The sequence below is a fragment of the Chrysemys picta genome, chromosome 11, assembly GCF_011386835.1.
Source record: "Chrysemys picta bellii isolate R12L10 chromosome 11, ASM1138683v2, whole genome shotgun sequence".
Lineage (NCBI taxonomy): Eukaryota > Metazoa > Chordata > Testudines > Emydidae > Chrysemys > Chrysemys picta.
In genome coordinates, this window is record NC_088801.1 from 51,516,970 (window position 1) to 51,544,793 (window position 27,824).

The 27,824-nt window shown below is 44.4% G+C and overlaps 1 protein-coding gene across 8 annotated transcripts; it reads right to left on the bottom strand.

The window, feature by feature from the left end:
* Positions 1-456: 456 nt before the first annotated feature.
* Positions 457-27,824, bottom strand: NEMP2 (nuclear envelope integral membrane protein 2). 8 transcript variants are annotated; one of them, XR_006172677.2, is made up of 12 exons: positions 27,278-27,821; positions 20,627-20,687; positions 20,373-20,537; positions 17,408-17,523; positions 15,820-16,048; positions 15,559-15,631; positions 14,012-14,105; positions 13,156-13,270; positions 11,285-11,510; positions 8,690-8,866; positions 3,967-4,374; positions 457-1,046 (listed from the first exon to the last, which is right to left on the bottom strand). XR_006172677.2 is itself a non-coding variant. In XM_065560867.1 (11 exons), exons 3-11 carry the CDS (start codon positions 20,473-20,475, stop codon positions 1,040-1,042), a joined length of 1,140 nt encoding a protein of 379 aa, XP_065416939.1. In that variant the 5' UTR covers positions 20,476-20,537; positions 20,627-20,687; positions 27,278-27,823; the 3' UTR covers positions 457-1,039. The 8 variants fall into 8 exon arrangements, 7 of the variants coding, with proteins under 7 accessions (XP_065416939.1, XP_042698372.2, XP_065416936.1 ...); XM_065560867.1 differs by lacking the exon at positions 3,967-4,374 and having other exon boundaries at positions 27,278-27,823; XM_042842438.2 differs by having other exon boundaries at positions 457-4,374.

Consider the following 27,824-nt stretch of genomic DNA (forward strand, 5'->3'; position numbering starts at 1 on the left):
CCAGAAGCTGGGAGTGGATGACGGGATGGATCACTTGATGATTGCCTGTTCTGTATATTCCCTCTGAAGCACATGGCATTGGCTGCTGTCAGAAGTCAGGATATTAGGCTAGATGGACCATTGGTCTGACCCAGTAAGGCCATTCTTATGTTCCTCCTCTTCAACCGTACCTATCTTACTATCACCACACTGTGGTTGTGCTGAGGTTTGGCTCTTCTGTGGGCATGGAGAAGGCTGGGAAGATTTCACTCTATGCAAACACTTCTCTGGGGGTTGGGGGGAAATAGAGAAACACTTTTTTGAAGCAGCAGGGGAACTGCACCCTTTAGATGTGTTGTGAGATACAAGACCAAAGGACCTCAACCTCCCCCCAAAGGACAGGTGCACCCACCTGTCTGACTGCTCTTTGTGACGTGTACTGTTTTCATAAAGTGGTTAAAATGAACCAAGCAAACGTTGCTAGCTGAAAAATATTTTTATTTAAAAGCTTGACACAGCATAGTGTGTCGAGTGCACTGTACATGAAATTCATATATTTCCAAAACCTGAAATTGTGGAAAAAAATAAATGAAGCAGAGGATAAAATAGTATACAAGCCTTCGTTAAGGGAGGAAGGATGCTCTAATGGTAAAGACACAGGCCTGGGGCTTAGGAGATCTGGGTTCTGCTCTCACAAATACTTAGTGTGTGACCTTGGGATGTCACTTTCAACTCTCGCAGTGCTCCTCTAAAATGGGGATAGTACCAACCTATCTCACAGGAGTGCCAGTGAGATAGGAGTGCCAGAGGATAAATTCCAGTGTTGTGTAAAGTGCTCAGAAACCAAGTGGGTGATTGGGGGGGGTTGTTTATAAGTACATAGATAAACATTCATAAATCCTCAAAGTTCATGATCTTAGCGATATTTGGAGGCTTTAAAGGTTTGTTTTAATGTTCTTTGTGAGCTAGTCATTAAAACATTTGTGTGTATCTCAGGCTGCTGTTGCTCTTCTCCCCTGGGGGTGCGGGGCGAGGTGATTGAAGCAGCGACCCTACTTGATCATCTACTGAAAAATATTGAGAAAACAGGTAAAGTGCAGGAAAAATTCAACTGTATTGAATTGGTTTTTTTCCCCGCAGTGAACATATTAATGTTAATAGTGAGCTATGTGACTATATCCTTATGGAGGTGCAGGCAGTCCCTGTACATCACCTTGTGGCTCAGTTTGGTACTGCAGCAGTGCCCCCCTCCTTCATTTCCCCTGATTGGGGGGGCCATAGGTTTACTTTAACACCCGGAGGGGAGCTAACACACACTAACAACATAAAGTTCTCTTTTATCAAGGCTTCAGGACAGGAGTAATTCAATTAAAACCCGCCCATAAGGTCCTCACCTCAGAACCTGTTTCAACTTCAAAATTTAAATCCATAAACAAAGCCTCTAGTTAAGCTCCAGGACACCGACTAGCCTGAGAGAAAACAACCAACACCTGTTATCACATGCACAGTTTCTACTTCCCTCTCTCTTGCTCAGTTTCTTTTCTGTTTATCTAGCCCAGCCCTAGGGTGGAGCAGGGTCTCCTTGATTACACCCCAGGCGGTCCTAGCTGTAGGTTCCAGCCTGTCCCTTAAAGGGGTAGTACATTTCTTCACAAGGATAATATACTCATGTGTGGGGGCATCACCACCAATCTATTAGCTGCTTTGTTTCATAAAGCTCAAGGGGGTTGCCTGGATTTAAATTGGGACAAGATATGTCCCTTAAAAAAAAAAAATCATGATTGTGAACCTTCAGCCACCTGAGCACTGTGGCTGAAAATCCTTTACTTGCTTCAGTAGGGAGCAGAGAGCCTGAAATGTGTCCTACTACATTGCCTTTCCTTGACGAGCCAGATATTTATAACAATACATTTCAAGTACTTAGCTTCAACTATGCAGGTGTAACATAAACCTCCTCCAGCCATGTAAGGCCATTGTGCTCGAGGAGAGATCCACCCCTCCGCAAGGCAGCCAAAGAACTTGGACTTTATCCACCTCTCCTGTGGTTCTGACCACTGTTTGGTGAATGTATCTACTACTGTGATGGGTTTATCTTGCTAGTAGTAGAAAGCACCAAAGCAAGCCCAATATGATGCCGGGACTGGGATGGAGAGATGTGGCTGTGAATCTAGCAGAGTCCTCCCCCCGTATTTTATTGGTGACAATTACAGACTTGTTCGGTAGAGCCCTCTTGCTGCTAACATAATCATGGTCCCAGTTTGGTTTATAAATTTTAATAAGTAGGGCTTATCTTCTCTCACGCACCCGCTGTATGGCTATAGAATGAGCTTGGCTTCCTGAATGAGTGAGATGGTCTAATGGTGTTTAATTAGGTGTTAGGCTTCTCTTTACTGAAAAACCAGAAAAATTCTCATTTTAAAATTTTTATTTAAACTCTAGAGCCTCCTGGAGTCTCCCTATAATTCTCTCTGGGAAGTGCTAATATAAAGGCAAGCTCTGATGACTTTTCAGTGTAAGGAGGCACCCATGTATATGGTAAGCTGTTTCTTTTTAGCACTGTTTTATGCTATTTGGGTTCCATCTCGTGTCTTCCCCCCCCCCCCTCACCCCCCTATGGGGAGACTAGCAACTGAGACATCTCCAAGCATGTTCACCAGCAAAGGGAAACTTTCTTTTTGAGTGTGCCCACAGAGTCAGCCTGGCTTCAAACCCAGCGCAGCCTGTTCTGCGGAGCGACACCTTTTAGAAAGAGGCGAATGTTGGAATGGGACAGTTCCTGGAGGGTTTTGGAGTGGCAGCTGGGGGGAGAAATGATGGCCCCCGTTCTCCTACAAAGAGATACTTAGTGGGGTTAATGGGAAGCAGTGTGTGCATGAAAAGTGAGGGGTAAGGAACACAGTCTGAAGGACAATAGAGAGGGAGATCCCATTTGTACAAGGATAAGGGGAGGATAGATACCCACAGAAGGAATCTCCTATTCTCAAATGGATGTTGGCAGTTGACTGTAATTATTTTCTTGCCAGGGTAAGATCCTCACCCCCTGAGGTAAACCCTGGAGAAGGCCATGCGGTCAGGAGATCTCCAGGAGGATCTATCCAGCACTTCCTCCCTGCTTGTGGTCCTGGGGGCAAGGTTTCTTCCCAATCATGAAATGAGCTGCAGGACCCAATGCCAAAGCTGGTGGATTCCCAGGACACCAGGGCCACTTATGGGTGCTCTGTAACGCATAGCTTCAGCTTCTCCCTGGCCATCCTTACCCCAGGTACCCGCACCGACGGAGACTCCTTGGAGCAGCTAATACAGTCCCAGGCTACATGGCCTTTACTGAGCACTCTTGTGGGGCTGGAATGGTGGGGTTTTGGTTTTTTGTTTTGGTTTGGGGTTTTGTTAGTTGTGGGGGAAGATTGAGGCTGAAAGGAAGAATAAGAATACACTGGGGAAAACACATTTCCCTCTGCAGTTCCCAGAGGAGGAGATGGAGAACTGGATCAGGTGGAGGGCCCTTGGCACAGGGGGCCACAATGAAGAGGGCAGAGATGGGTGGGAGAGGAAACAAAGATGGTGGGGGCTAGGTGTGTGGCTTGGCTAGCGTAGAAAGGCCAAGGGAAGAGTAATGAAACAGAGGAGCACAGTTGTGCAGGGCTCTCGAGAGGGAGAGGAACTTAAAACTCATGGAAGGTGAGATGGAGGGATCAGAGCGGTAAGCAAGACACCTTAGGAAAGGAGTTCAAAGGAATTTATTAGCAGATAGAGCACTTAGTAAAAGTGCATCATAAATGACTTCCTCTTCATCTGGCACTCCCAGCACTGAGGGCATGGAGAGAGAACAGACCTCTATAGAGGCAGTCTCTTCAAGGGAGTTGAGGTACAGTGGTGGGACAAGTTTGCACTGCAGCTGCCTGGTCCCTGCCCTGTAAATAAACAGGTGAGGTAACAAAATACCAACTACATGAACGTAACATTCACTTAAGAAACCAAGCAACTTACTACTGTTTTGAACAGTGAAGCCGGAATAAATCCTTCAAAGAATCTTGGTTGCCCTCTACAGCCAAGTCAGAAGTAGGGCTCTCTGAAACAGCACGCATTTAGCCTAGGTAGCCTTCCTTTCCAACTTGATTTCATTTTCTTTCCTTCCAGGGGATTTTCCAAATGGTTCAGAATAATCCAATACTGTTGGAGTATGAAACATTTTCACTTTCGTTTTGTTCCTGCATTTCATCATCATCTTCATAATCATCCTCCGGAATGGAATTAGCTAGTCGGTTCTGCTCTGGCTCTGGCTCTATGCTAAAGAGCTGCTGTTCCAAGAAGGAGCCTCCAATGCCATATAGCTCATCATATGCGTTCGCTTCTGCAGGTGACACGTGGGGAGATCCCAAAATAAAGTTTGCAAATCTGCCAGATTTAAAAAGGGGAAAGGATCAGGCAGGAAGAAAACCAAATACACAGAATGCTGCCAATTAAAGCTGACTTGGAGCAGAGACCTGCATGTTTTGGGTATGTGTATAGACAGCATTCAAAGCAGGAATCATGCCCCCATGGCATGCTGGAGTTTAAGCCTGAGCTAAGGATTCACACACACGAGAGGGTAAATTGTAAAGGGCAGCATCCAGTACTGAACTCTGTCACCTCAGTTAGCTGTTTTCCTTCGTCATCCTCCTTTCAAATGTTTTCAGTCTTTGCTTCATGCTTTAATTAAGTAATTTTGGTTCCTTAGAGAGCGAGTAGGGCACAGTGACTGAGCCAGGCACATCTGACCTGTGTTTCCAGCTCTTACTGCTCACGGGGTAGACCTATGTAGGTCACTTGCCTTCTCTCTGTTTCAGTTTCTCAATTAGCAAAGTGAGGCTAATAATACTTTTTTCCCAAGAATGTTTTGAGGATTCATTAATGTCTGTGCAGAACTTGAGAGAGAACCCCTGTAACTTACATAGCCCTTTATTTGAATTCAAGAAGTGCTGATACTCTGTTCCTGACAGAAACAGGTGCAAGAGCTCAACACCCAGGAATTCCTGCACTACAGCCTCGCGTACAGCCAGGCCCTGTAGACTCTGCAGCAACTGGGCCTAAACCCTGCAGCAGGATCCCTGCTCTCTATGGCGCTCTGGTGTGACAGGCTGGAATTTCTGCAGCAGCTCCAGGTAAACTCCAAAATGGAGGATTCACTGAATAAAACACAAAAACAAATAGTACAGTAATATTCTGTGTACTACTTGAGAGCTTATATTCCATTTATTTGACACTGGCCCATGCATTTTGACATGCTGCCAATATTACTTTGATAAAAGACAGCTGCACTGCAGAAGTCAGAGGGGATGCTGGAGTTTTTTGGAAAGTGGGGGACTTTTGGTGAGGGGTTGTAAGAAAAGCACATTAGCGAAACAGCTCTGTTACAGTGATCACAAGTTAAATAGTTAATGTTAATATTCATATCATTGTCATTATATTTCTGAGCTAAAACTTCAATGAGTTGAAGAGGGCTGTTCACTCTTCTTACAAATGTACTTCAGACTCAGGCAGACATCATTGCTTTGGTTTCATTTGTAGGTTTTCTTTGTTACCACAAGAGGAGGAAATATAATTATTCTTTAATGAAAGCTTAGCGACACAGTCAACTTAAGAATCAGACTTCTGCCAGACTCTTTTTTTTACATACTATTGTTACAAATAATTCCTGAGAATAACTAAAAGTGACTGGAGAAAAATATCTCCTTGCTTTGTTTACTTTGTGCATTTGGCAGCATGTTGCACATAACCAGTTAGTTTTCCCTCTGCTTGGTATGGGTTTTTCCATGGTAATAAGCGAGACAGACATTTTTGAAAACTACAAAAACCTGACTACAGAAAGTGTCATGGGAAGCCAAGTGCAGGTGCAGTTCCCATTCCCGAAACTCCTTTGAACTCAGTTTTGATAACACGTTAAATTCCAAGCTGATGGTGCTTTAAATTCTGAAGCACAATTCAGGGGCATGGGTGAGTTCTGTGGCTGCATAATACCTAGAGCCCTGCTGCTAATATTTTACAGTTCTAATTTTGGTTTTCGGATAAGCATGTTGGAATTCTGGGTCTTATGTCCCTAACTCCTCTGTCTGCCAGCCCCCATTTTATGTGGCCTCTCCTTTATAGCCCACCATCTAGAGTGACCAGACAGCAAATGTGAAAAATCGGGACAGGGGGTGGGGGGTAATAGGAGCCTATATAAGAAAAAGACCCAAAAATCGGGACTGTCCCTATAAAATCGGGACATCTGGTCACCCTACCACCATCATTCTTCTAATTTGCTAGCGGTGTCTCTGTTGAACTGTTCCAGACACAGTCTCTCCATCCACTCAGATTCCCAGGGGCAGAGCATGCTATTTCCACAGCACTCCTAGTCCTATTTCAGGGCATGTCTACAATAAATACTATATTAGATCCTCACTCCCACTCTGCCCCCTTTATAGCCACTGCAGTAATTACTGTGGTGGTTTATGTCCACACAACCCTCCTTCAGTTCGTGGAGTGCTTCCACTGACCTAAGAGGGGCGGGGTGGGGAGCTGAGAGCCTGGTCTCTCAGCACCACTTGCTGCTCCCCTCCAGGAGCCCAGCTGCCCCACAGGCTCCTGGCTCCCTGCCAGCTCTCTCCTCCCCTCCCCGCTCTCTGTTCCCTGCTCACTGCCCCCCAGCTCCCGCCTCCAAGCTGACAGCCTCATGGGCTTCCAGCACGGAGGTGGAAGCCTCAGAGCAGCCAGGCTCCCAGCCAGGAGCCCGGGGGCAGCTCAGCTCCAAGCAGAGAGCCTGGAGAATGACTGCCAACTGCCAATGCCAGTAACACAGTGTCTACATGGACACTGCGTCGCCCTAACTACACTGACATAAGCTCTCCTATGCCTCTCATGGAGGTGGAGTTGTTATGTTGGTGTAGTAGGGCACTTACATCGGTGGGCGCAAGGCTATAAGGTGGATAGAAAGCTGGCTAGATCATCAGGCTCAACGGATAGTGATCAATGGCTCCATGTCTAGTTGGCAGCCGGTATCAAGTGGAGTGCCCTAATGGTTGTTGGTCCTGGGGCCGGTTTTGTTCAATATCTTAATGATCTGGAGGATGGCGTGAATTGCACCCTCAGCAAGTTTGCAGATGACACTAAACTGGGAGGAGTGGTAGATATGCTGCAGGGTGGGGATAGGATACAGAGGGACCTAGACAAATTAGAGGATTGGGCCAAAAGAAATCTGATGAGGTTCAACAAGGACAAGTGCAGAGTCCTGCACTTAGGACGGAAGAATCCCATGCACTGTTACAGACTAGGGACCGAATGGCTAGGAAGCAGTTCTGCAGAAAAGGACCTAGTGGTTACAGTGGACGAGAAGCTGGATATGAGTCAGCAGTGTGCCTTTGTTGCCAAGAAGACTAATGGCATTTTGGGCTGTATAAGTAGGAGCACTGCCAGCAGATAGAGGGACATGATCATTCCCCTCTATTTGGCATTGGTGAGGCCTCATCTGGAGTATTGTATCCAGTTTTGGGCCCCACTCTACAAGAAGGATATGGAAAAATTGGAAAGAGTCCAGCAGAGGGCAACAAAAATGAATAGGGGGCTGGAGCACATGATTTATGAGGAGCGGCTGAGGGAACTGGGATTATTTAGTCTGCAGAAGAGAAGAATGAGGGGGGATTTGATAGCTGCTTTCAACTACCTGAAAGGGGGCTCCAAAGGGGATGGATCTAGACTGTTCTCAGTGGTACTAGATGACAGAACAAGGAGTAATGGTCTCAAGTTGAAGTGGGGGAGGTTTAGGTTGGATATTAGGAAAGAACTTTTTCACTAGGAGGGTGGTGAAGCACTGGAATGGGTTACCTAGGGAGGTGGTGGAATCTCCTTCCTTAGAGGTTTTTAAGATCAGGCTTGACAAAGCCCTGTCTGGGATGATTTAGTTGGGGATTAGGTCCTGCTTTGAGCAGGGGATTGGACTAGATGACCTCCTGAGATCCCTTCCAACCCTGATATTCTATGATTCTATGTAGTGTGTACACTGACATAGTTAGGTCGACATAAGCTGCCTTATGTCGACCTGTGTCATGTAGACCAGTGCTCAGCCTATGGAAAAAGATACATTGGCTGTCACTCCAACTGGTTTATGTTTGGTAATGCAGAAACTTATGATTATAAGGCCAGATCCTGTCAGCATTTGGGGTGAGATCCTCACTCCCACCCTGCCCCCTTTACACCATGTACAAGACTGGGAAGCAGTGTAGAAGGATCCTAAGAGCTCCATACCCAGCCAGGGGATGATTCCCACCAAAGCAGGCACTGTGGGGACAGCCATCCAGCTGCTTTCTGAGGACCCCTTTGCAAGCCCCAATGTAGGAGGCATACCAGGAGCAGGAATGGGAGGATCCTATCAGGGACAGGGCTACAGGCATCACTGCAGAGATTCTAGGCTGCCATAACTTAGAGAGGCTCCCAGGTCTGTCTAAATTAGCTGAGAGGACCCAGCAGCCTAGAACCAGAAGGGCACAGAGGTCCCTTCAAGCCACCTTAGCCCTTTAAGCTGCAAGATCTGTGCCCTGGGACACCAACAGGACTATTCACGTGAACAAAGTTACATGTTTGATTGAGTGTTGGCAGGATCAGGCCTATAAATTATGCAACTTTAAGGAGTATTTGGCTCTTCTGTGTAACAGTGCCTATAAAATACATTCAGTTTTAAGAGATGAGTCTTTCTTACTTTTTAGGGGACTGGAGTTTGGACACGGCTAACCAGGATGAGAAATCTGGACTCCTGCAGAATGAGCGTAGCTCGTCCAAGGCTTTCACAGTCTCTGTTTCCCCCTGCTCCCTGTATTCTTCTTCAGTAAGAAGCTGAAACACTAGTTTTTTTGATTTAAAAAAATTCTTGATTTTTCTAAAACAAAATGAAACACAATTCATATTTCCAAATCTATCGCACATGTTACAAATACATTGCTCCCCACATCACTATGACCTTTTCTTTCTTTCTGGCATCTACTATTAAGGGAACAGCATAACATCATCTTGCCTTTGCATGAGGGAGAGACAAATAGCTACTTTAAAAGTTCAACATAATGAGCCTAATTTTCATTCCCAAGGTCCATGTATATTTGCCTGCCTCGTTTGGGTCGGATCCAAATCACTGAAGTCAATGCAAAGTCCCACTGACTTTCAAAAGGTCCTTTATATACAGAGAACCCTGATGGAAACTAATAAATGGATGCTTATCTAGCCATTTACAGGTGCAACAGGGATTTGCACACGCAAAATAGGCACACAGGGACGATGGGGCTGAAAATCAGGCCCAGTGTGCGCTTGGAACTTTGCAGATGAACAGTGCTCTTAAAATCTTTTGCAAATTGTTCATATTGTTTACTTGCGCCTTAAAATTACACAGCTGAGTAGTTTGAGACAAAAATATTTATAATCTGATGTAGCTGTTATGATGCTGCATAGTAATTTATAACGTATTTAGATATCACTTAGACAGTCTGCTGTGTTCTGTTCCCTTCTATTGACTGCTTTCCATTTTTGTTGTTGTGGTAACTTTGGGGTTAAGCCGAGCAAGGGCTGGATGCCCATAAACAGAGTTTAAGCTCTATATGAATGTACCTGCGCTAGCCAGCTGTGTTTGACTTACTCCCTCGAGACAATGGGAAATGGATTGAGGCTCTTGTTTGTCATTGTTCGTGTGGTAAGGGTCAAATCCTGATGCCACTGAAGTCAGTGACAAAGCTCCCAGTGGGCTAATGGGACCAGGTTCTAGAGCTTACTAGGAGAGCAGATTATCAGCAGTATGTGCAGATGGCTACTAAACTGAATTATGCAGCTTGCTTCCTCTGTGATCATTTTTATCAAACCGTCAAGGTTTGGGTTTGTTCTGTAGAATTAAGTAACAAACAAATAACTTTAAAATGTACTGTTTGTAAAACCCATCAAAAACTTCCTTTCTGAAAGAGATTTTTCGTATTATATTGTATGTGCTACCCCTCTCTTGGCTCTGCAGGAGCAGTCAAAATAAAAACTGAAATCATGCCAGGGGTCAGCACAGAAACAAAGACACTTTGACATGTCGGAGTATATACTGACGGTAAGGTATATTCTGGCTACATTCAGCACTGGTTTAAACTGGTACTTCTCCCATTGACTTCAGAGGGAGCTGAGCACCACTTCTTACAGGATGCTGTTTAAAGCAGGTTGTTCTTTTCAGCTGGGGTGGAAAAATCTGTGTTTGTCAAATGACAAGTTGTGCTAAAAAACCCCAAACCCACCACTTATCCAAGCTTCTAGGGGAAGGCAAAGAAATATTAAAATGGTTTTTAAAAACCAAGCGGTGGTAAAGCATAGAAAATATAAGTAATTAAGTTGCTGTGGTTTGTTGTAAAGCCAGCTTCAGTCTTTGACTTCCCGTAGGCTCCTTAGTTCAGTGTAACAGGTTGGGACTGCCTTTAGAATCATCATTTGTGTGTTACTGTTGACATGATAAAACATATTTTAAATTCACAGGACAATAGCAAACAGAAGCTTGTTCCCATGTGGCTACACCGCATATACAGGAAAGCCAAAAACAGGATTGAAAAGTGTTCCAAACTACGGTCTCCATCCTGGAAGCAGCTCCAGATGGGTGGACCCCAGCTCCAGCACACAGCCCCACTTCTATAGAGTGGGCTCCATGCAGGTCCAGGTTTCTGCCCCTATTGAGCTCAGTATAGTGTTGGGGCCTGGTAAGAGTAAATAAGGACGTCTGGGGTGAAAACCTGGGTCTATTGAAGTCACTAGCAAACTCCCATTGACTTCAATAGCGGTAGGAGTTCACCCCTGAACTCTACCCTTGACAGTGATGACCAATTAACCTACAGTTTTATCAGAGTATCCTAATGTCAATATCTCATGGCATCTTGTGGTAAGTGTTTTGGCCCATAGGAATCTGCAGGTAACTCTTGTTAAAAATCAAAGTCCTGTCAGACCTATTAAACCATGATGTTGTCACTGCAGTCTAGCCAATCAATCGAATGAAAAGCCATCAGTTACCAGATGCTGCAGAAAAGCTGTTCAATTTGTATTTATGAAGGTTATAGTCACAGTTCTCTATACAGCAAGATCCATGCTTAAAACTCCTGCATTGAGAATTATTAAATTCTTATGCATTGGGGTTTCGAGCCTTGTCTCTAATGTAAGTATTCATTAGGTAAGAATATGTACTAGGATTAGTAACTGACAGATAATTGTCATTTTATGTGGGTTTTATTATTAACCTTTTAATATTACCTTATAATACAGTGACTTATACGTTCAGAAAATGGATACCAACCTGCCCACAAAGCAGACCATGCCAAGGGGATAGCACAGGCCTTTTGAACAGAGGATGATAGCTATTACTGCATATGCAACCTGTGGGATGGTGACACCAAAATAAATCAAGACAAAGGCTATTAATTGTAATGTCCACGTCAAGAGGGTTATGCTTCGCTCACTGGTAAGTGGTCCATGCTTGTAACAAACCACAAAGCTGATAAATCCAACAGTCAGAAAATACCCTGTGAAAGCAGAAAAAAATGCCATATATAGAATGACACAAAGGATTAACTTTAATAATAGACTGACAGCTTAAAACTGCCACACAGCAAATCTCACTGTTACTCCTCATGCTGGCTACTATGTACTTTGGGAACATGAGGGGCCTGATATTTAAAATACATATGCAAAAAAATGCATACAGTGGCACGCTGGACTTGAGTATGTAATTACGATGACTGCATATGCAAACTGTGTATCTGCATGTGCAGATGGCAAGTTAAAGGCATAACTGGCTATCTATGTGCCGAAATATCCTATATGTTTGTTTGTTCAGATTTAAATCATAACTTACAATGCTTATCCAAGGCGGTAGGCATCTAAAACACCATTAGCAATACAATTACATGTCAGAATTTAATGGTTATTAAAATGATCAGTTTAATTCACCTGTATGTGCAATTGCAGGAATGGTGTGCAATTGCATTGTTGAAAGGTCCTAATTATACCTCAATACTTGTGTAAACATATGCATGGATTAGGCTCCATACTAACAATGTCAGTATTTATTTTCAAATAAAATGTTGGAAATGAAGCTGATAGGCTTGCAAATACAGTATGTGTATCAAATTAATCTCACTCATGCTAAAAGCATGTGGGCAAGCCATGGTTCCCCTCCTAACTGGTGAAGAGTGAATGCTGAAAGGTCTGGAGCTTCAGTTTGGATAAGCATCCAAAGGAGTCCATGCTTATTCAACACTGTACTTTTTGGTTTCAGCCATGCTGGCAATTCTGCAAGAACAATTTTTCTCACTGTACTTTTCCCTGTGTGCTTCGGGGGTGCCACCAAAGCAAAGGTGAGTGAACATAAAAAGAAATTGAAAAACGATATCGTATTCAACTGAGTCAAAAGCAGTTCGTGAATATTAACAGGCACAGAGCATAAGGGGCTGGCATAGTGGCCTAAGAGCAGTGCTCTGTACTGCGAGAGCAAAGGGGGAGAACCAAGTTACGAGCTTGTATCCCAATCTCTCTCCCCCTAGGCCAGCAGGGGGCATGAGAATTCCTTATTCCTATATTAGTAAATGCTTTAAGAATAAGTGCACCCTAGCTGCACCTCCAGGTGCCAGAGATGCTTGCTGTGCTCAGGGAAGATAGCACTGTTTCTACCATTACCACTGTCTGATGGGGCTAACTCCAGGGAGGATGGCTTTAGCTGATAATAGAGGCTGCACAGTTGTTTTGACCAAGGAAGATGCTGAGGAAATGTGCTGAAGCAATAGGTTCCCCAGCCCCCTTGGCAACTCCCCCTTTCCAGGCAGCACAACTCCCACTCCAAGCTCCAGACAAGAGAGGAGATGGTAGCTGTCTTCTCCCACAACCACCTCCCTCTTTGCTTCCATGGTGGGTGTGAAATGGAAATGACTGGAAACATAAGATGGGCAAAACGTTCCCTCTTCTTCATGCCTCTACAAACCAACATCAAACTCCCTATTTAAGGATCTAATGAGAATAAATGCTCATTTGAATGGATTAGGAGCATTCAGAATCCTCCCACACCTCACATTCATGAGAGAAAAATATTAATCAGATGCAATTCTTACAAACTGTTTGTTCTGACCTCTTAACAAAAACCTGTCCGCTGTACATTTCTGCTCATTCTCTTACCCAGTAAGTAGTTTCTATATTCAGACCACAGCCACTTCATTTCCCCTTTCAAACAGTAAATAAAGTAGAGAGAGGACATCCAGAAGCCACTCATTAAAATCCCAAAGGTGCTGTGCTGGGAGTAAAAGAAAATAGTTAGTGAACCAGCTAGCTTGTGGTTTATTATTTATATGATGGTAGCATCCAGAGGTCCCAATCAGGATTGGGCCACAGTGGGCTAGGGATTTCACAAACATACAGGTAAACGCACTATCTGTACTGTAGAGCTTATGAGCTGATTCACTTGTTAACCCTGCTATATCCTGCTCTGAAGTCTCAAGATAAGTGAGGTGAAGAGGAGCCACTGCATGGGATTTTTGTCCAAACTTCTTGAAGCTGTATATTACAATAATAATAATTAATACTTAACTCTGACATGTTTTATAGAGACCAAGGCATTGGTGGGGTGGGGGGAAGGGTGGCATAAGATTCAGCCCTGCCTTCATCAGACAATTTTGCTACTGGATATGAAAAATAAAGTCAAAGTTACAACTGCCACAAAAATTATGGTTTCATTTTGACTGATTTGTTGACTCACGACATAAGCAAACTGACCTCAAAGACTAAAATCACACCCCTGTAATTATGGTTTCAGAATAAATGCTCGTCATTGTACATCAGCAAATGTAACTGTTTATTTCAGACTTTGGAGGGCAGTCTATCTAGGGCCTAATTCTGATCTTAGGTACACTGGTTTTACACTGAAGTAAACCCCCATCAAAGTCAATGGAGTTATTCTGTCATAAAACCAATGAGAGATCAGAATCTGGCTCTAGACTTGCTATTTGCTATTTTGTTTTCCACATGGTACACCTACCTTTGGAATAAATCTTTTAAGTGTCAACAGGATAAAGACTAGCGTAGCAAGAACACCCAATGCCACTCCAGCACAGTAATAGAACATAGCACTCCTGTTAGGGAACAGCAAGGTGGGGGACACTGTAAAAATCTTTTACTGAGTTGCAACTGGTTTGGAAGTAGAAAGTGTAACGCTGTACTTAATCACAGAGATTTTCAGCTCTGGCTTCATCTGCTTTGCACTGCGGAGGCAGAACGAGGCAGCCAGAAAACTCCCATAAAGAGGCAGCTGAGAATTCCCTGACAGAGAGGAATCTTTGGGTATCACAGATGGCTGTAGGTTGCCTGCTCGTCCCCAACCCCTGTGTTAGGGTGGCAAGAGGTTTGTGGGAGGGTGGGGGGCAGTGCATGGCATTCCAGCTGGTCCCTGAATGGTGCCCAAATGACCTTGTGGGATTGGGGCAGCTGGCAAAACTTAGAGCTGCTCTTAAGTTACACAAGGGTCACATTAGGTCCCAGCCAGCTCCTCTGCTGGGCTGAGTGTGAACTCAAGGGAGCTGAGGATCTAGTACTCTTTAAAAAACAAACAGCATTAGATTACTAGAGTTGTGAGAATTAAAAATAATCTCATTGCCTTTTCCTTATTTCAGCTTTTATTTACTTTTCCATATCGCAAAATCTCAACAGTGAAAACATCTCCCCAGTTCCACTTTTGTTTATCGTGTTTCTAGTCAATTTCATTTTCTTGTCCACAATGCTGTAATTTTTGGATTGCACGAATATTTTTATTTTACTTTTTAAAAAACGTTTTGATGGAAATAAAAAGAAAATGTAGACACTCTCTTGGTTTTGTAAACTTATTTTTACAAAATCCAAAGGTTTGATAAAATTTGACATAATCTGTTTAAAATTTGGTGATTCGCAAATTTTAGAAGTGGAACAGAACTTTTGAGATGAGTCACAAATGAACTGACTGTACGATGCCAAACTCCACATGAAACAAAATGACTGCAAATATCTTCCTTGCTACACTACACAAAATATGAGGGCTAGCTTGTGCTCTTTAACGTGCAGCCATGAGTATAGGGTGAGGTGGAGAGCAGTAGAGACCGTGAGGCCCAGATGACCTCATTGGACACACAGTTCCTCCCTAAGATTCCCACGCTCTGGGGATGGGAAATTTGCAACCTCCCTTTATGCGGCATCCCCCAGGCTTCATTGGTTCATTGGGAGGGAGGTGATGGCTCTACTTACTCTTTGCTCACTTGCTCATAGGGAGAATCCCAGGTGCAGTCCTTGTACACCCACAAGTGCTAGGAGCCATGATCTGGGAAGCCCTAACACAGCCATGCAAGTGAAAAATCTTTACATTACATCTCTCCTCTTCATGGCTATGTTATTATGATAGTTTATATACATTTTTCTTATTTCATTTTTTAAAAAACAAACAGTTGCTTGGGATCATTGAGCTATACAAATAAATAGAGAAGACAATGCATGAATAGGAACACACCAAGAATGCAATGACTCTGGAAAGAATACCAAGATAAAGGGGCTAATACTTACCTACTCAAGGCGTTTGCAAAATGGAACAGAAAAACACCAGCTACGAACAAAAGGATGAGTTTCTTATCCACCACTGAAAATCCAAAAAACAGCATTTTAGGCTAATACATCTGGGTGATTTTAATTGTGCAAACATTATCAGACAAGTCTCAGCTGTTCCATTACGGTAACTTACAACTCAGAATGCACTATTCAAGCAATAATGTTGGCAATATTATCCAGCCCATTCATTGGATGAATGGAAAGCCTCACTCTACTTACTGTTCCGTTGTACACTCACGGTGTAGGGTACTTTCTTGTAGGGTTGGACTGTGAAACACACATTCTCTCCATATTGGTTTATGTTTATGACAGTTTCTTTAGATGCCTCTGATTGCCAAATGATTTGAACAATACACTTGAAAAATGCAAAAATAGTTTCTGAATTATGACAATTGCTTTCAGCTGTGATAGGCACAAACTTGAACATTTCTGTGCTGTTAATTTTCACCTGTAAACAGAGCAAAACAAAACATACATAGTAGGAACTCTGATCGATAGGTATCTTTCAAAAACACTCCCAGTATTTGAACATAACATAGGGAGAAATAACAGAGCAGAAGCCTAGGGAATAATAATCCCACTGCAGTCTCTTAAATCAGATACCTAGTCCTACTGTACTTAATGATTCATATACAGCCTCACTGAAGTCAGTGGGCCCCCATGTGGGTGCATGGATCCATTTGAAGAACCAGATCCTAAGGTTACAATTCCATCATGGGCACTGTGATGCTACAGATGTTTGACACACTACTAACATTGACTGCCCACATTTTCTTTGGCAGATGCCCAGGCTCGCTTTTCTCATAGGCTATGAACCCACTGTTCCTGAATCTTCTTGTGGATAAGGATGCTAACTGCACATTAGATGTTAAGGGAGAACAAAAATGGAAATTGTCAGAAAGCAAAAGAGAGTGCGACAAAAACTGAATAAAAAATCCAGCCCTCTTCTCTTCGAGAAGGACTGAGCTGTAACACTGATCTTCTCTACCTTCTGAACAGGAAAAGTCCTCCTGATGCTTAAATTGTGAACTAATGAGCTCGGGCATCTGAAATAATGGATGCCCAACAACAAGGAGAAGCATTATCTCATCTAATAAGACAGGCTTCTTTATTGAAATGCAAAGAGTGATCTGCTGGGGAAAATCTTAGCTGCCCACTTTTAAGCATTTACATCAAGAAACTTTCCCAGTTCCTGGATGTGATCACTGCCTAAAGTCTGCCACCGCTCATCAAAATGACCAGACACATTGTATCTGCCTGGAGAAAAACGTTCTGGGCAGGGATGAAGAGGAATCTCCAGTTCCTTACACCTGGAGGTGAAGTGAAACTGTTTCTTTCCCCACCTGGGGAGTCAACTACTCAGAAGAGCCAAGGAGGAGATCCTGAATTTGCTCCTTAGCACAGGGGTTAAAGAGGTGTTCTAAGCTTCTAAGTAGTCGAGACTTAGTACTTTGCAGCCCAAGGTGAATATCTTACAAGGTGCACCCTTGCCACTCCTGTCAGTATTGGAAATATGCATCTGATATTATGTAGCCTTGTTCTGATTTTGCTGTCAAAAAGTCATCATATAACATCCAATACACACAACACAGTTGAGTTGACAATTCTCTGCCTCTTAGCAAAGAAATAAAGCCCCCCATCTGTGCAACAAATAAGAGACATCAAACTGCCAAGACATCAAACTGCAACCCTCGGACTGACTTCATACTGAGATGCACCTGATATCTTATATCTTGATCAGATTGGTTGCTGGGAAAACATGTAACATATTAAAAATCTGAAGCAAGCTCCAAACACAGAATCTTACCTGAAGAGCTGACCAAATATATTTTAAGTGCATTGTTCCATTTTGCATATAACAGTAACAATCTGCATCTGCTTTTTGGATGACGTCCATTTCCTTCAAATGGCTACAGTTTTTATCTAAAGAAAGAAAAACACTAAATGAAGTGCATTTCAAAGTGTGGGCATATGTTCACTTCCTCCATTCATGCTTTTGTTGTATTGTAGTTTGATATTCCAGCAGCCATAAGCAATTTGCAAAAAGTCTGACACAAAAAACCTGCTATAGGATAATATTTTCAGAAGCTCTGAAATGACTTAGTAGCCCAATCTGAAAATTCAGACCTGGCCTAGGCACTTAGAAGCTTAAGTCCCAATGATTTTCAATGGGATTTAGGTGCCTACATCACTTTGGAACATTCTGTCTCTAGCCTGTTTTGGCTTTTTACTACATTTAGAAAAAAATGGTTTTTGTGCTAGTATTTTGATAGCATTGGGATAAAGTCCATGAGCCAAATTCACTATTGGTATAAGTGGGTGTATCTCCAGTGCTTAAACCAATGGTGAATTTGACTGTAGAAGTCTGAGGAAAACAAGCTTTTAATGTTAAAATAGTCATTTACCACACGATATTGCTGCTGATTGAAGAAGTTTTAACATCATAACCTATTTGAAGTGGAGAAATGGTGTGATTTTGTTATTTTTAAGTAGTATATTAAAATATGTAATCAAATTATTTCTCCTACATGTTCTGAACGTTAACATAATTTTGAGTGATAACACCTTGTGGTGAGGGTAATTAGCTGTCTCTAGCAGTCCTAATGGCATTGGTAACTTGTCTAATCAATCATTTCCATTGTCTTGCTTCATGGAAATTTTAGAGACTCCCTACTGCTTTCAAGATTAGATACATACCTCACAGTATAAATATCCCTAACTGATTTGTGGGGCGAATTTTCAAGAGCGTACATGCAAACCTGCACACACACACACACACACACACACACACACACACACACACACACAAACTGCCCTACAGCGTATCACCTCAAGATTCCAGGAACATAATTAAAGAGCAGAATAAAGAAACATAATACAGCTGTTAACTCAGGGAAGAATTTGGTCCACTGAAGAGAAAGTTGTTACATTCATACCTAGTTATCTGAATAATACAGGACAGAATGTTGTCAAACACTGAGGATAGCAAAGGGAGTTCCTGTGCAGACTAGGGGCTAGTCTACACTTGCAAAGCTAAAGCGGCAGCGCTTTAACATGGTTTGTGTGCTCATAGTGCAGCGCTGGGAGAGAGCTCTAAAAAACCACCTCAAGGAGAGGCACAGCTCCCAGCGCTGGTGCACTGTTTACACTGGTGCTTTACAGCGCTGAAACTAGCTGTGCTCAGGGGGGTGTTTTTTCACACCCCCGAGCGAGAAAGTTGCAGTGCTGTAAATTGCCAGTGTAGACAAGCCCTTAATTTAGTCAACTCAAAGAAATGCTGTTTGTAGGTAAAATCGATCTTTCTAGATGAGAAAGTTGCACCAGTTTAATTTAAATTGTGCTTTAAACTGATTTAGTTAAACCGATGCAAATTCCTGTCTGGACACACTTATCTGAGTTTAATAAGCCACTCTGAAACTTAACTAAGGCTACGTCTTCACTACGGGGGTGGGGGAGTTGATTTAAGATACGCAAATTCAGCTACGTGAATAGCGTAGCTGAATTCGATGTATCCGAGCCGACTTACCCCGCTGTGAGGACGGTGGCAAATCGACCTCCGCGGCTCCCCCGTCGACGGCGCTTATGCCTACCTGCGCTGGTGGAGTACAAGCGTCGATTCGGGGATCAATTGTCGCGTCCCGACAAGACGCGATCATTTGATCCCCGAGAGATCGATTTCTACCCGCCGATTCAGGCGGGTAGTGAAGACATAGCCTAAGACTGTCCACCCAAGGGTTTGCACTGGTTTAACTAAATCAGTTTAAATCCACACTTTAGATTAAACTGGTGGAACTTTCTTCTGCAGCCAAGCCCTTTGACTAGTTAACTCTCACCCACATTGAAGCCAACAGAAGCTGGAAACTCTCAGGCCAGGACTGAATATGGTCCATGGATTGACTGGCAATCCCAATCCTTGAGTACAGCAGTTTAGCGCCTCACTCATCAAGCTATCAGCACCAACAACTTGAGATGGAGATGAAGGACTACTCCTTCAGAACATAAGAATGGCCATACTGGGTCAGACCAAAGTTTCATCTAGCCCAGTATCCTGTCTTCCGACAGTGGCTAATGCCAGGTGCCCCAGAGGGAATGAACAGAACAGGTAATCATCAAGTGATCCAACAGAGGCTAGGAACTCCGTCCCTGCCCATCCTGGCTAATAGCCATTGATGGACCTATCCTCCATGAACTTATCTAATTCCTTTTTTGAACCATGTTATAGTCTTGGCCTGCACAATATCCTCCAGCAAGGAGATCCACAGATTGTGCGTTGTGTGAAAAAATACTTCCTTTTGTATGTTTTAAACCTATTTATTTCATTTGGTGACCCCTAGTTCTTGTGTTATGAGGAGTGAATAACATTTCCTTATTTACTTTCTCCACATCAGTCATGATTTTATAGACCTGTATCATATACACCCTTGGTTGTCTCTTTTCCAAGCTGAAAAGTCCCAGTCTTATTAATCTCTTCTCATATGGAAGCTGTTCCATACCCCTAATCATTTTTGTTGCCCTTTTCTGAACCTTTTCTAATTCCAATATATCTTTTTTGAGATGGGGCGACCACATCTGTACGCAGTATTCAAGATGTGGGCGTACCATGGATTTATATAGAGGCAATATGATATTTTCTGTCTTATTATCTATCCCTGTCTTAATTATTCCCAACATTCTGTCCTTCTAATGAATTGCTTCTTAACTGCAACAGATTAGCATCTGAAGTTGCAATGGACAAAAGATTTGGGAGCCCATGGAGGGGTAAAGTTAGGTACCTTTCACCTGGAGCCCTATGAACAGGGAGAAGGTGTTTGCTCTGAGTCCACAGGGAAAGGATGTTTGCCTGGAGCCCGCGGAGGAGTAGATGCCAGAGCCCATGGAGTAGTAAAGTTAGGTGCCTTTCGCCTGGAGCCCTACGAACTGGGTAAAGGTGGGTGCCCCTAGAGTGTGTAAGTAACAAAGAATTTTGTGCGGGTAGCAATTAGGCCAACCAGTAATGTACAGCAAAGGAGCACTCTTTGACACTCACCTGGCATAGCCCCTGCTTAATTGTGAATCGGGCCAGCCCCAGTGTTTATCAGGTAGAAATCCTAAATGGAAAAAATGGGAAACCCTGGCGGAAATGGTTTCATTCCTCACAGCTCAAAGAGTAGAAGAGTAAACCACCTGACCCACAAGGAATAGTATAACTCTCTTCTCCATCCTGCCAGCCACCCTTCTTGGCTAGCAAGAAGGAACGGCTTGGGGCCGTTGGAAAATATGTATCGGGTGGGCTTGGCAGTGCCTACCGCAATGTTGAGGCAGGAAAAGGCCAGAGAAATCCTCTACTTATTATGGCCACCCTCACGTAAGTCACTGCTTTATGTTCACACTGCAATATTGGTCCCAGACTCTCCCACTATATATGGGGGGAGTGTGGGAGTTTCTCTCTTCTCTGCCCCCTCACAGGTCCTGAACACGAGCCATGACATCCCACTGTTGCACCAGCACTCTGCTGTTCATAAGTGTCTGGAGTCTGATGTTGTCCAGGCTCTATGCTGAACCTGTGATCCCTCTGAGCCTCTGGAGGTGCTTGCCAGCTGGAGCCCAGGAAGTAAAATTGCCGTGCCACATGCATGGATTCTATGGGAATGGAAGCAACCCCCTGGCCCTGCAGCGTTTCTACCAGTTCTACGCTGTTGGCAACTCCTCGGGTTGCCCCTGGGTAAACATTGCAAATTGCACACAGAGTGCCCCGGGGAGTCACTCAAGTTTTGTTATGAAGCTAAGACCACCACAGACTCCATCCCATTCTTCTGTAAGCCACTGTGGTCTCGAAAGAGACGTACACTATCAAATGCAACCAGTAACCGCCTCCCAGGTGGCGGAAGGTGCAGGATAGTCATGGTTTCCTCCGCTATTTGGGGAGCAACCGTGCCCCTACGTGTCATCATTGTCGTCAGAATCCAGACCTGACTTGATTCAACAAGGTCCCCCTGACAGGGTAGTTCCATTAAAGGGCACACATTGTGACAAGCTCATGCCAACAATTTGGGCACGTTGCCATTTCAGAGGGATTCCATGAGCCCAGATTGTACAGAATGGAATTGGGCCAACAACAAAAAAAAGTTTTAAATTTTGACCCTCTGATCACAAACCTCGCTCCGCTCTGACATTTAAGAGCCCCAATTTCAGGACCCCATGTGTTAAAATTGGATCAAGAACATTTGGTTCCTAAACCTCAGACCTCTCTGAAGGAGGTTCAAATCCACTTAAAAGGCATGAATATCTCTCACATAGCACCTGTATGCGCTCCCTTGATTGGAAATAGCCATAAGGGTTGGGATGAATGTGGCAAGGGGCTGACCATGTAAATAGAGTAAAAAGGGAATTAAGTGATTGGATTGCACCTGTAGGAACAGGAATCTCTTTAGTTGATGCCGCAAATATAAAAGTTCTGACTAATAAACTATCATATGCCACCGAAAATACAGAAAAGATGGGAACCCCATTAACAGCACCTTTGAAACAGTTAAGTGAGGAACAGCAGTCAATAAGTAAAGTATTTCCTGGGTGGAAAAGACTCATGAAAAAAATGAAGAGTTAATGTCTGGTGTACAGTCCCTCCAGAATAATGTCTCATTGACCTCAGCGTGTGAGCAAACTCAGGCTCTCACCCAGAACATAATCATGGGAATGATTCGGCAAGCCATAGCAGGACAAATTCCCATGGAGGCAATCAACTTGATTCAGCCCCATGTAACGGAGGAAGAATTAGTCCTTCGGCCCTGGTGGAGACTATTAATGCTTTGTACAATCACCATCAGCAAAGCTTGCAGTTATTCTGAGGAGTAATCCACCCAGTAGTCCCACTGGGATTACAGATTATTGATAACTCACTAATGTACTCCAGAGATCCTAACAATTGGGCCTAGCAGCAAGATAATGTCTGGAACACAGTAAATGTAAAGGGGTGTAGGAGAAAAGAAGGTTTGGGCGATATCTGTGAAGACCAAGCACTGGAGGAACATGATGAAGGCTTCTTCCCACAACCTGGGAATAGGTCTCACTTTTCCTTCGATGTTATCCAGGAAGAGGGGTCTGTTATTATGTGTTGGTAAAGCATGTGTGTGTGTAAGAACGAAATGTAATATTGTATTGCTTAATGGACATTGGATTCAACCCATGGTGCCTTACATTAATCGCTGTTTCTGTGATGTAACCACTATTGTTACTTGTGATATTAAGCCTATCCTGAGCTTTACAAGGAGGTTTCCCCCATTTCACTGGGAATGGGTCTCACTGCCATTAAGGGACTATTAACTCATCCCTCCTTACAAATTGAGCTGCAGAAGCTCCGAACTTTGGGGGAGAATGGCAAACTCGAGATTCAGTACTACAACCAGGAGATCTCTAGGCTAGCAGCTACAGTTAAAAACACAGGCCATCACTTCTGGTGGGACACTTTGCTTGGGTGGAGCCCCAGTGCAACAGGTCTTTTAAATATCATGCTTCACCCTATTGTGGTGATAGTCAGTTTCCAAATTATACTAGCAATTGGTCTAGTTCTACTCATTTGCTGGATCCAGTGACTGATGCAGCGGCTGCAATGGATTGAAGATCAGATCACAGAGAAAGGATGTGATGGGGATACTCACTCGTCGCAAGCACCCCATCAACCGGGGGACTTCATCTTCTCCTGACGGATCATGCTGGGGGCTCTGCCTGTCTCCAGCACTCCAGACCCTCAGCTACCCCCACCACCTGGGACCCCTGATTGATTCAAACTTCATGGAATGGTGAGAACCCAGCTCTCTCTCTCTCTCTCTCTATGTATAGCCTTCTGACCCTGACTTGTGTGATCAGTTATAGTTTTCTAAACCTGACTTTTATAATCAAGCTTAAGTTAGATTTAATATTATAACTTTTTTGTTTGTTTGGCTCCCCTATGGTTATTCATGATTAAGCTGGTTGCTTCTCTCTCTCCCCCCACTCCCTTGGGTGTGTTTTGGTTTCCTCATTTGCTCTGCAGCAATGCTCCTCGTACCTAAGCTAAAAGATCCCTGCAGCGCCCAAAAATCCTGTGGGGTTTGCTCATCAAGTAGATTACTACCAGAACAACTGTAATGTGAAAGTGGGGATAAGGATGTGCTGAACCTAGAACATATAAGGGTGGCAGCTTGCTCGACCCAGTCTGCTGAATCCAGGGGCATATGAGGGGGACAGATTGAAAGTGCTGCTCGACCCAGCCTGCTCAGGTGTGCTCTATTCCGGTGCGGTGCCCAAGGCATATGAGGGTGACAACTTGGAGGTGCTGCTCGACCCAGCTACTGAGTCCAGGGACATATAAGGGGTCAGCGTGGGAGTGCTGATTAACCTGGTCCTCTCAGACAAGCTCTGTTAATGTGTGTGTATATTTATCTCATTCTGGGGCTGGAAGAACCCAGCCCTGGGGAACCGAGGTCCTGCAGAATAGCTCCATTGGGAGGGAACTTGCAGCAGGGAGAAGTAGAGCTCCGTATGAGAACACCAGTGACACAAGCAGTACCTTGATAGAAGTACAGAACCCTCCCCCAATCCCAGAAGAGTAACCCTAATAAATGAGCATTCCCCAAAGTAACGGACAAAGCTGGTAACAGATTTGGGGGCTGGAGAGAATGGTCACTACCTGTCCATATACAAACCTATAAACCAAATTCTTCTGGGTCATGAAAGAGTGAATATGGCTCTTTAGTCTGGCCAGAACATTTGAACTATTTTATGAAGAACTAGGGGGGATGGACGAATAAAGGATGACATTGGAAAAGGGAATCACAAAGGCATCCATCTGGCTCGATAGAGGATCCTAGTACTTGCTATATTATCTGGGGAATTTGTTACTTGCTGGTGTCAAAAACAGGTTCATGGATGGGCACCATCACTGGCTAAAAGTTAGGTGAACCTAGTAGTAAGGGAACTCCATTCTCTTAGTGGGACTGCACCTCAGCTTAGACTGTCTGCAGATAATTTATCTTCCCTGCTAGGTAACAGGTTCTTAGGGCAGGGAGATTTCTGCCTGCCCAGGCAAAAGTAATTTGGATTCCTTCCAGAAGCAAGAGCTGAGGGTGCTGCCCTATTTGTTAAGTGATTACAATAAACTGTCTATTCAGATTAGAACTGGTTTCCCTGCTAGTTATTCCCAGAGAGCTAGTAGATGTTTTCTTATCAGTACCACCCTAAGCATTAACATATCAATATGTATGTTCTCTCTGAAGAAAACCACCCGACCCAAGCCATCCTCCACTTCAAGGATGCCCTCAACTCCATGTGAGTGACATCTGGGGTAACTATAAACCAACTGAGTTCCAAGAGGAAGATCCCTTTGAACAAGTGACTTCACCATCAGGAGAAACAAGACTTAACCTGAGGTAAGGAAGGGAAGGCAACTGTCTAAATGTGAGAGATTACGAGCTATGGAGAGAATCAGGATCAACTATAGAATCCTAAAACAAAACCAAGGGCAGAGACCTTCAGTGCAAGAAATAAGGAAACAAGCAGGTAAAATGCCTCTTGAACTATGCATCAGTGCTGCAACTGGAATCTCAATAGTCCCTCTGACTTTCATTGTCCTCTCTGATGAAAGCTACACTCTAAAGCTATCGTGAACCAGACTACAGGGAGAACGGAAGGGACACCATCACCTTAAAAATCACACTTCTGTGTGAACTGGTTTTATCTACTATTACAAGAAAGACCTTGGTTTATTGCAACTGAAACAGATGAGGGGGCAAATATTTTTCTTTATTTTTTCCAGGGTGTTTACTTTGTGCATTTGACAGCACTTTATTTATAGGAATTTTCATGGTTTTCCCTGTTCAATCAGTTAATAGTCAGCTGCCCCTTTGTGTTTAAGTGGGCTTCTCACACAGCAACAAGGGAGAGAAAATATTGTTAAATATAGGAAAGTGTGATTGTAAAATCACAAAAATAGACATGGAATTCTGGGACAAGTGTGGTATCTGCAACTGTTTTAACTCTTTTTATTTAATTGGCTAGATTTCAAGTAGACAGTTTCCCTTGAAATCCTGTCTCAGGAACAGTAGGCTCTTTGATTCATTCACTACAGGTTCCAAAAAGTTCCAGTGTCTTGCGTATAGCAAACTGAGTGTTCAGAAAGGAGGAGCTAGCAATGAGTCAAGTAAGGAAGTACTGCATTTTCCTGATTCTTTAAATGCTGCCACTATCAGCACCCATTTTATGAGAGCTGTTTTATGAACAGTGGCAGTCTACCATGCAGCTCACCTAGGCAGAATCAAATAGATTCATAGATTCCGAGGCCAGAAGGCACCACTGTGATCATCTAATCTGACCTCCTGTACAACACAAGCCAGAGAACTTCCCCAAAATAATTCCTAGAGCGGATCTTATGGTAAAACACCCAATCTTGATTTAAAAATTGTCAGTGAGGGAGAATCCACCACAACCCTTGGGAAATTGTTCCAATGGTTAAGTACTTTCATTGTCAAAAATGTACGCCTTATTTTCCATTTGAATTTTTCTAACTTCACCTACCAGTCATTGGCTCGTGTTATACCTTTCTCTGCTAGACTGAAGAGCCCATTCTTAAATATTTTCCCCACATGTAGCTTATACCACACTACTATTATCTCTTGAAGTTCTGTGGGACTAGGAATTCCTCAAAAGTCACAGCAAAGATGGTTGAGTAGGTAGGCTGTATATTGAACTTCTTGGCTGGGGTTGGGGGGTTAAGACAAATAGATGTAACCATTTCAGGCTGTGAATGGGATATCTATTGTTCTAATTCAGAAATATAATAGAAAAATATTGATTCTAAGAGATTTGTAGGCTTCAGGCCTCTGGATCTTTCTACAGGGCAATGCTATTTTAGGTAGAAGTGGAAATTTAACTCTAGGATATTCCTCTCGGCCAATACTGACTGGAGGCAATCTGCTTCCACTACCTTTGAAACTCTAGAAGGGGTAGCCGTATTAGTCTGGATCTGTAAAAAGCAACAGAGAGTCTTGTGGCACCTTAAAGACTAACAGATGTATTGGAGCATCTGTTAGTCTTTAAGGTGCCACAGGACTCTTTGTTGCTTTTTACAGTTGCACTGGTTTGGTCAAAACTGTGTAATTGGTTCAATGGTGAAAATGGAAATAAGTTGGCTAGGTTGCATTTAAGGGCAGATAAAAAGTATGATGCTCAAAGAGCTAAGAGTGGAGAGGAGACTCCATTATTACATTTTACTTACAGAACTGCCCATCTTTCCTTTTCGACAATGTGTGTCTTTACCTTTGAAGAATGACTATACTGACAAAGTGAAACACCGAGCGCGTGTTGTGTTTCGTTTCATAAAACCTTTGTGGATTGGGGGAGGGGTGTCACCAAAATCCTGCTTCACGTGGATTTTTATACAGAAACTAAGTTTCTCTCGCGGCTTTTGTTCTGGGTACGTCCCAGCCACCTTTGCGGAATCTCAGAGCTCAAACCCCGCGTATGCCCGGTACCCCCGCTTCCTAGCCAAACGGCCAGCTCCGCGGGGCTGCTGCGGGTTCGCGCTCCCGGGAGAGGCGAGAGACCAGAGCCTGGGGCTTTGCTAAACCCCCGTCGGCCCAGCGGCGGCTCCGCCAAGCGCCGAGCCCCGCTGGGATGTCTGAAACCCCCCTCCCGCCGGCCACGGGGCGGCCGCCCCCGGCGTTACCTGCTCCCGCCGCCGCCCCGCTCGCCCTGGCCAGCGAGAGGAGGAAGAGGAGCCGCAGCGGGGAGCCCGCGGGCTGCATTGGCCCCGCAGCCGTTTGAAGCGGCGCGTCGGAAGGTGGAGCCGGCAGCCGAGACGCCACGAGCCCGGGCCGATGGATGGGCCGGCGCCGCGGGGGCCGACGCTCCGTCTGGCTGCGGAGAATGGCGGCAGCGGGAGGCCGGGCCGAGGCGATCGGCTGGCTGGGTCTGGAAGGGGCGGCCCCGCCTCTGGGGCGGAGAGGGAGGCGCGCGGGCTGAGGCGGGCGCCGAGCTGGGGAGGCCCTGGCGGGGCCCCCAGCCGCGGGAGCTGCGCGGCTGCTTGGGCTCCCCGTCCCCTGGAAGCTGCCTCAGCGGCAGATCGCGCTCCCGCTGTTCCGCGGGGGGACCCAGTGTCCCCGGGGAGTGTCTGAGCGGGGCGGTCTCTGCAGCTGCTGTGGATGGGAAACGTTTAAACCTTTGCGCCTCCCATTAGCGGCCCAGACGGTGTTTGGGGTCCCTCCGGAGCCGGC

Coding starts and splice junctions, on each gene's coding strand:
- NEMP2 (XM_024100000.3), bottom strand. CDS start 20,475: ATGGGCTCTGGCATCTACTCCTCCGCGGGCTCCAGGCAAACATCCTTT. Junction 15,632..15,819: donor CGTGAGTGTACAACGGAACA/GTAAGTAGAGTG, acceptor TTGGATTTTCAG/TGGTGGATAAGAAACTCATC. Junction 11,511..13,155: donor ATATAGAAACTACTTACTGG/GTAAGAGAATGA, acceptor CTGCTTTCACAG/GGTATTTTCTGACTGTTGGA.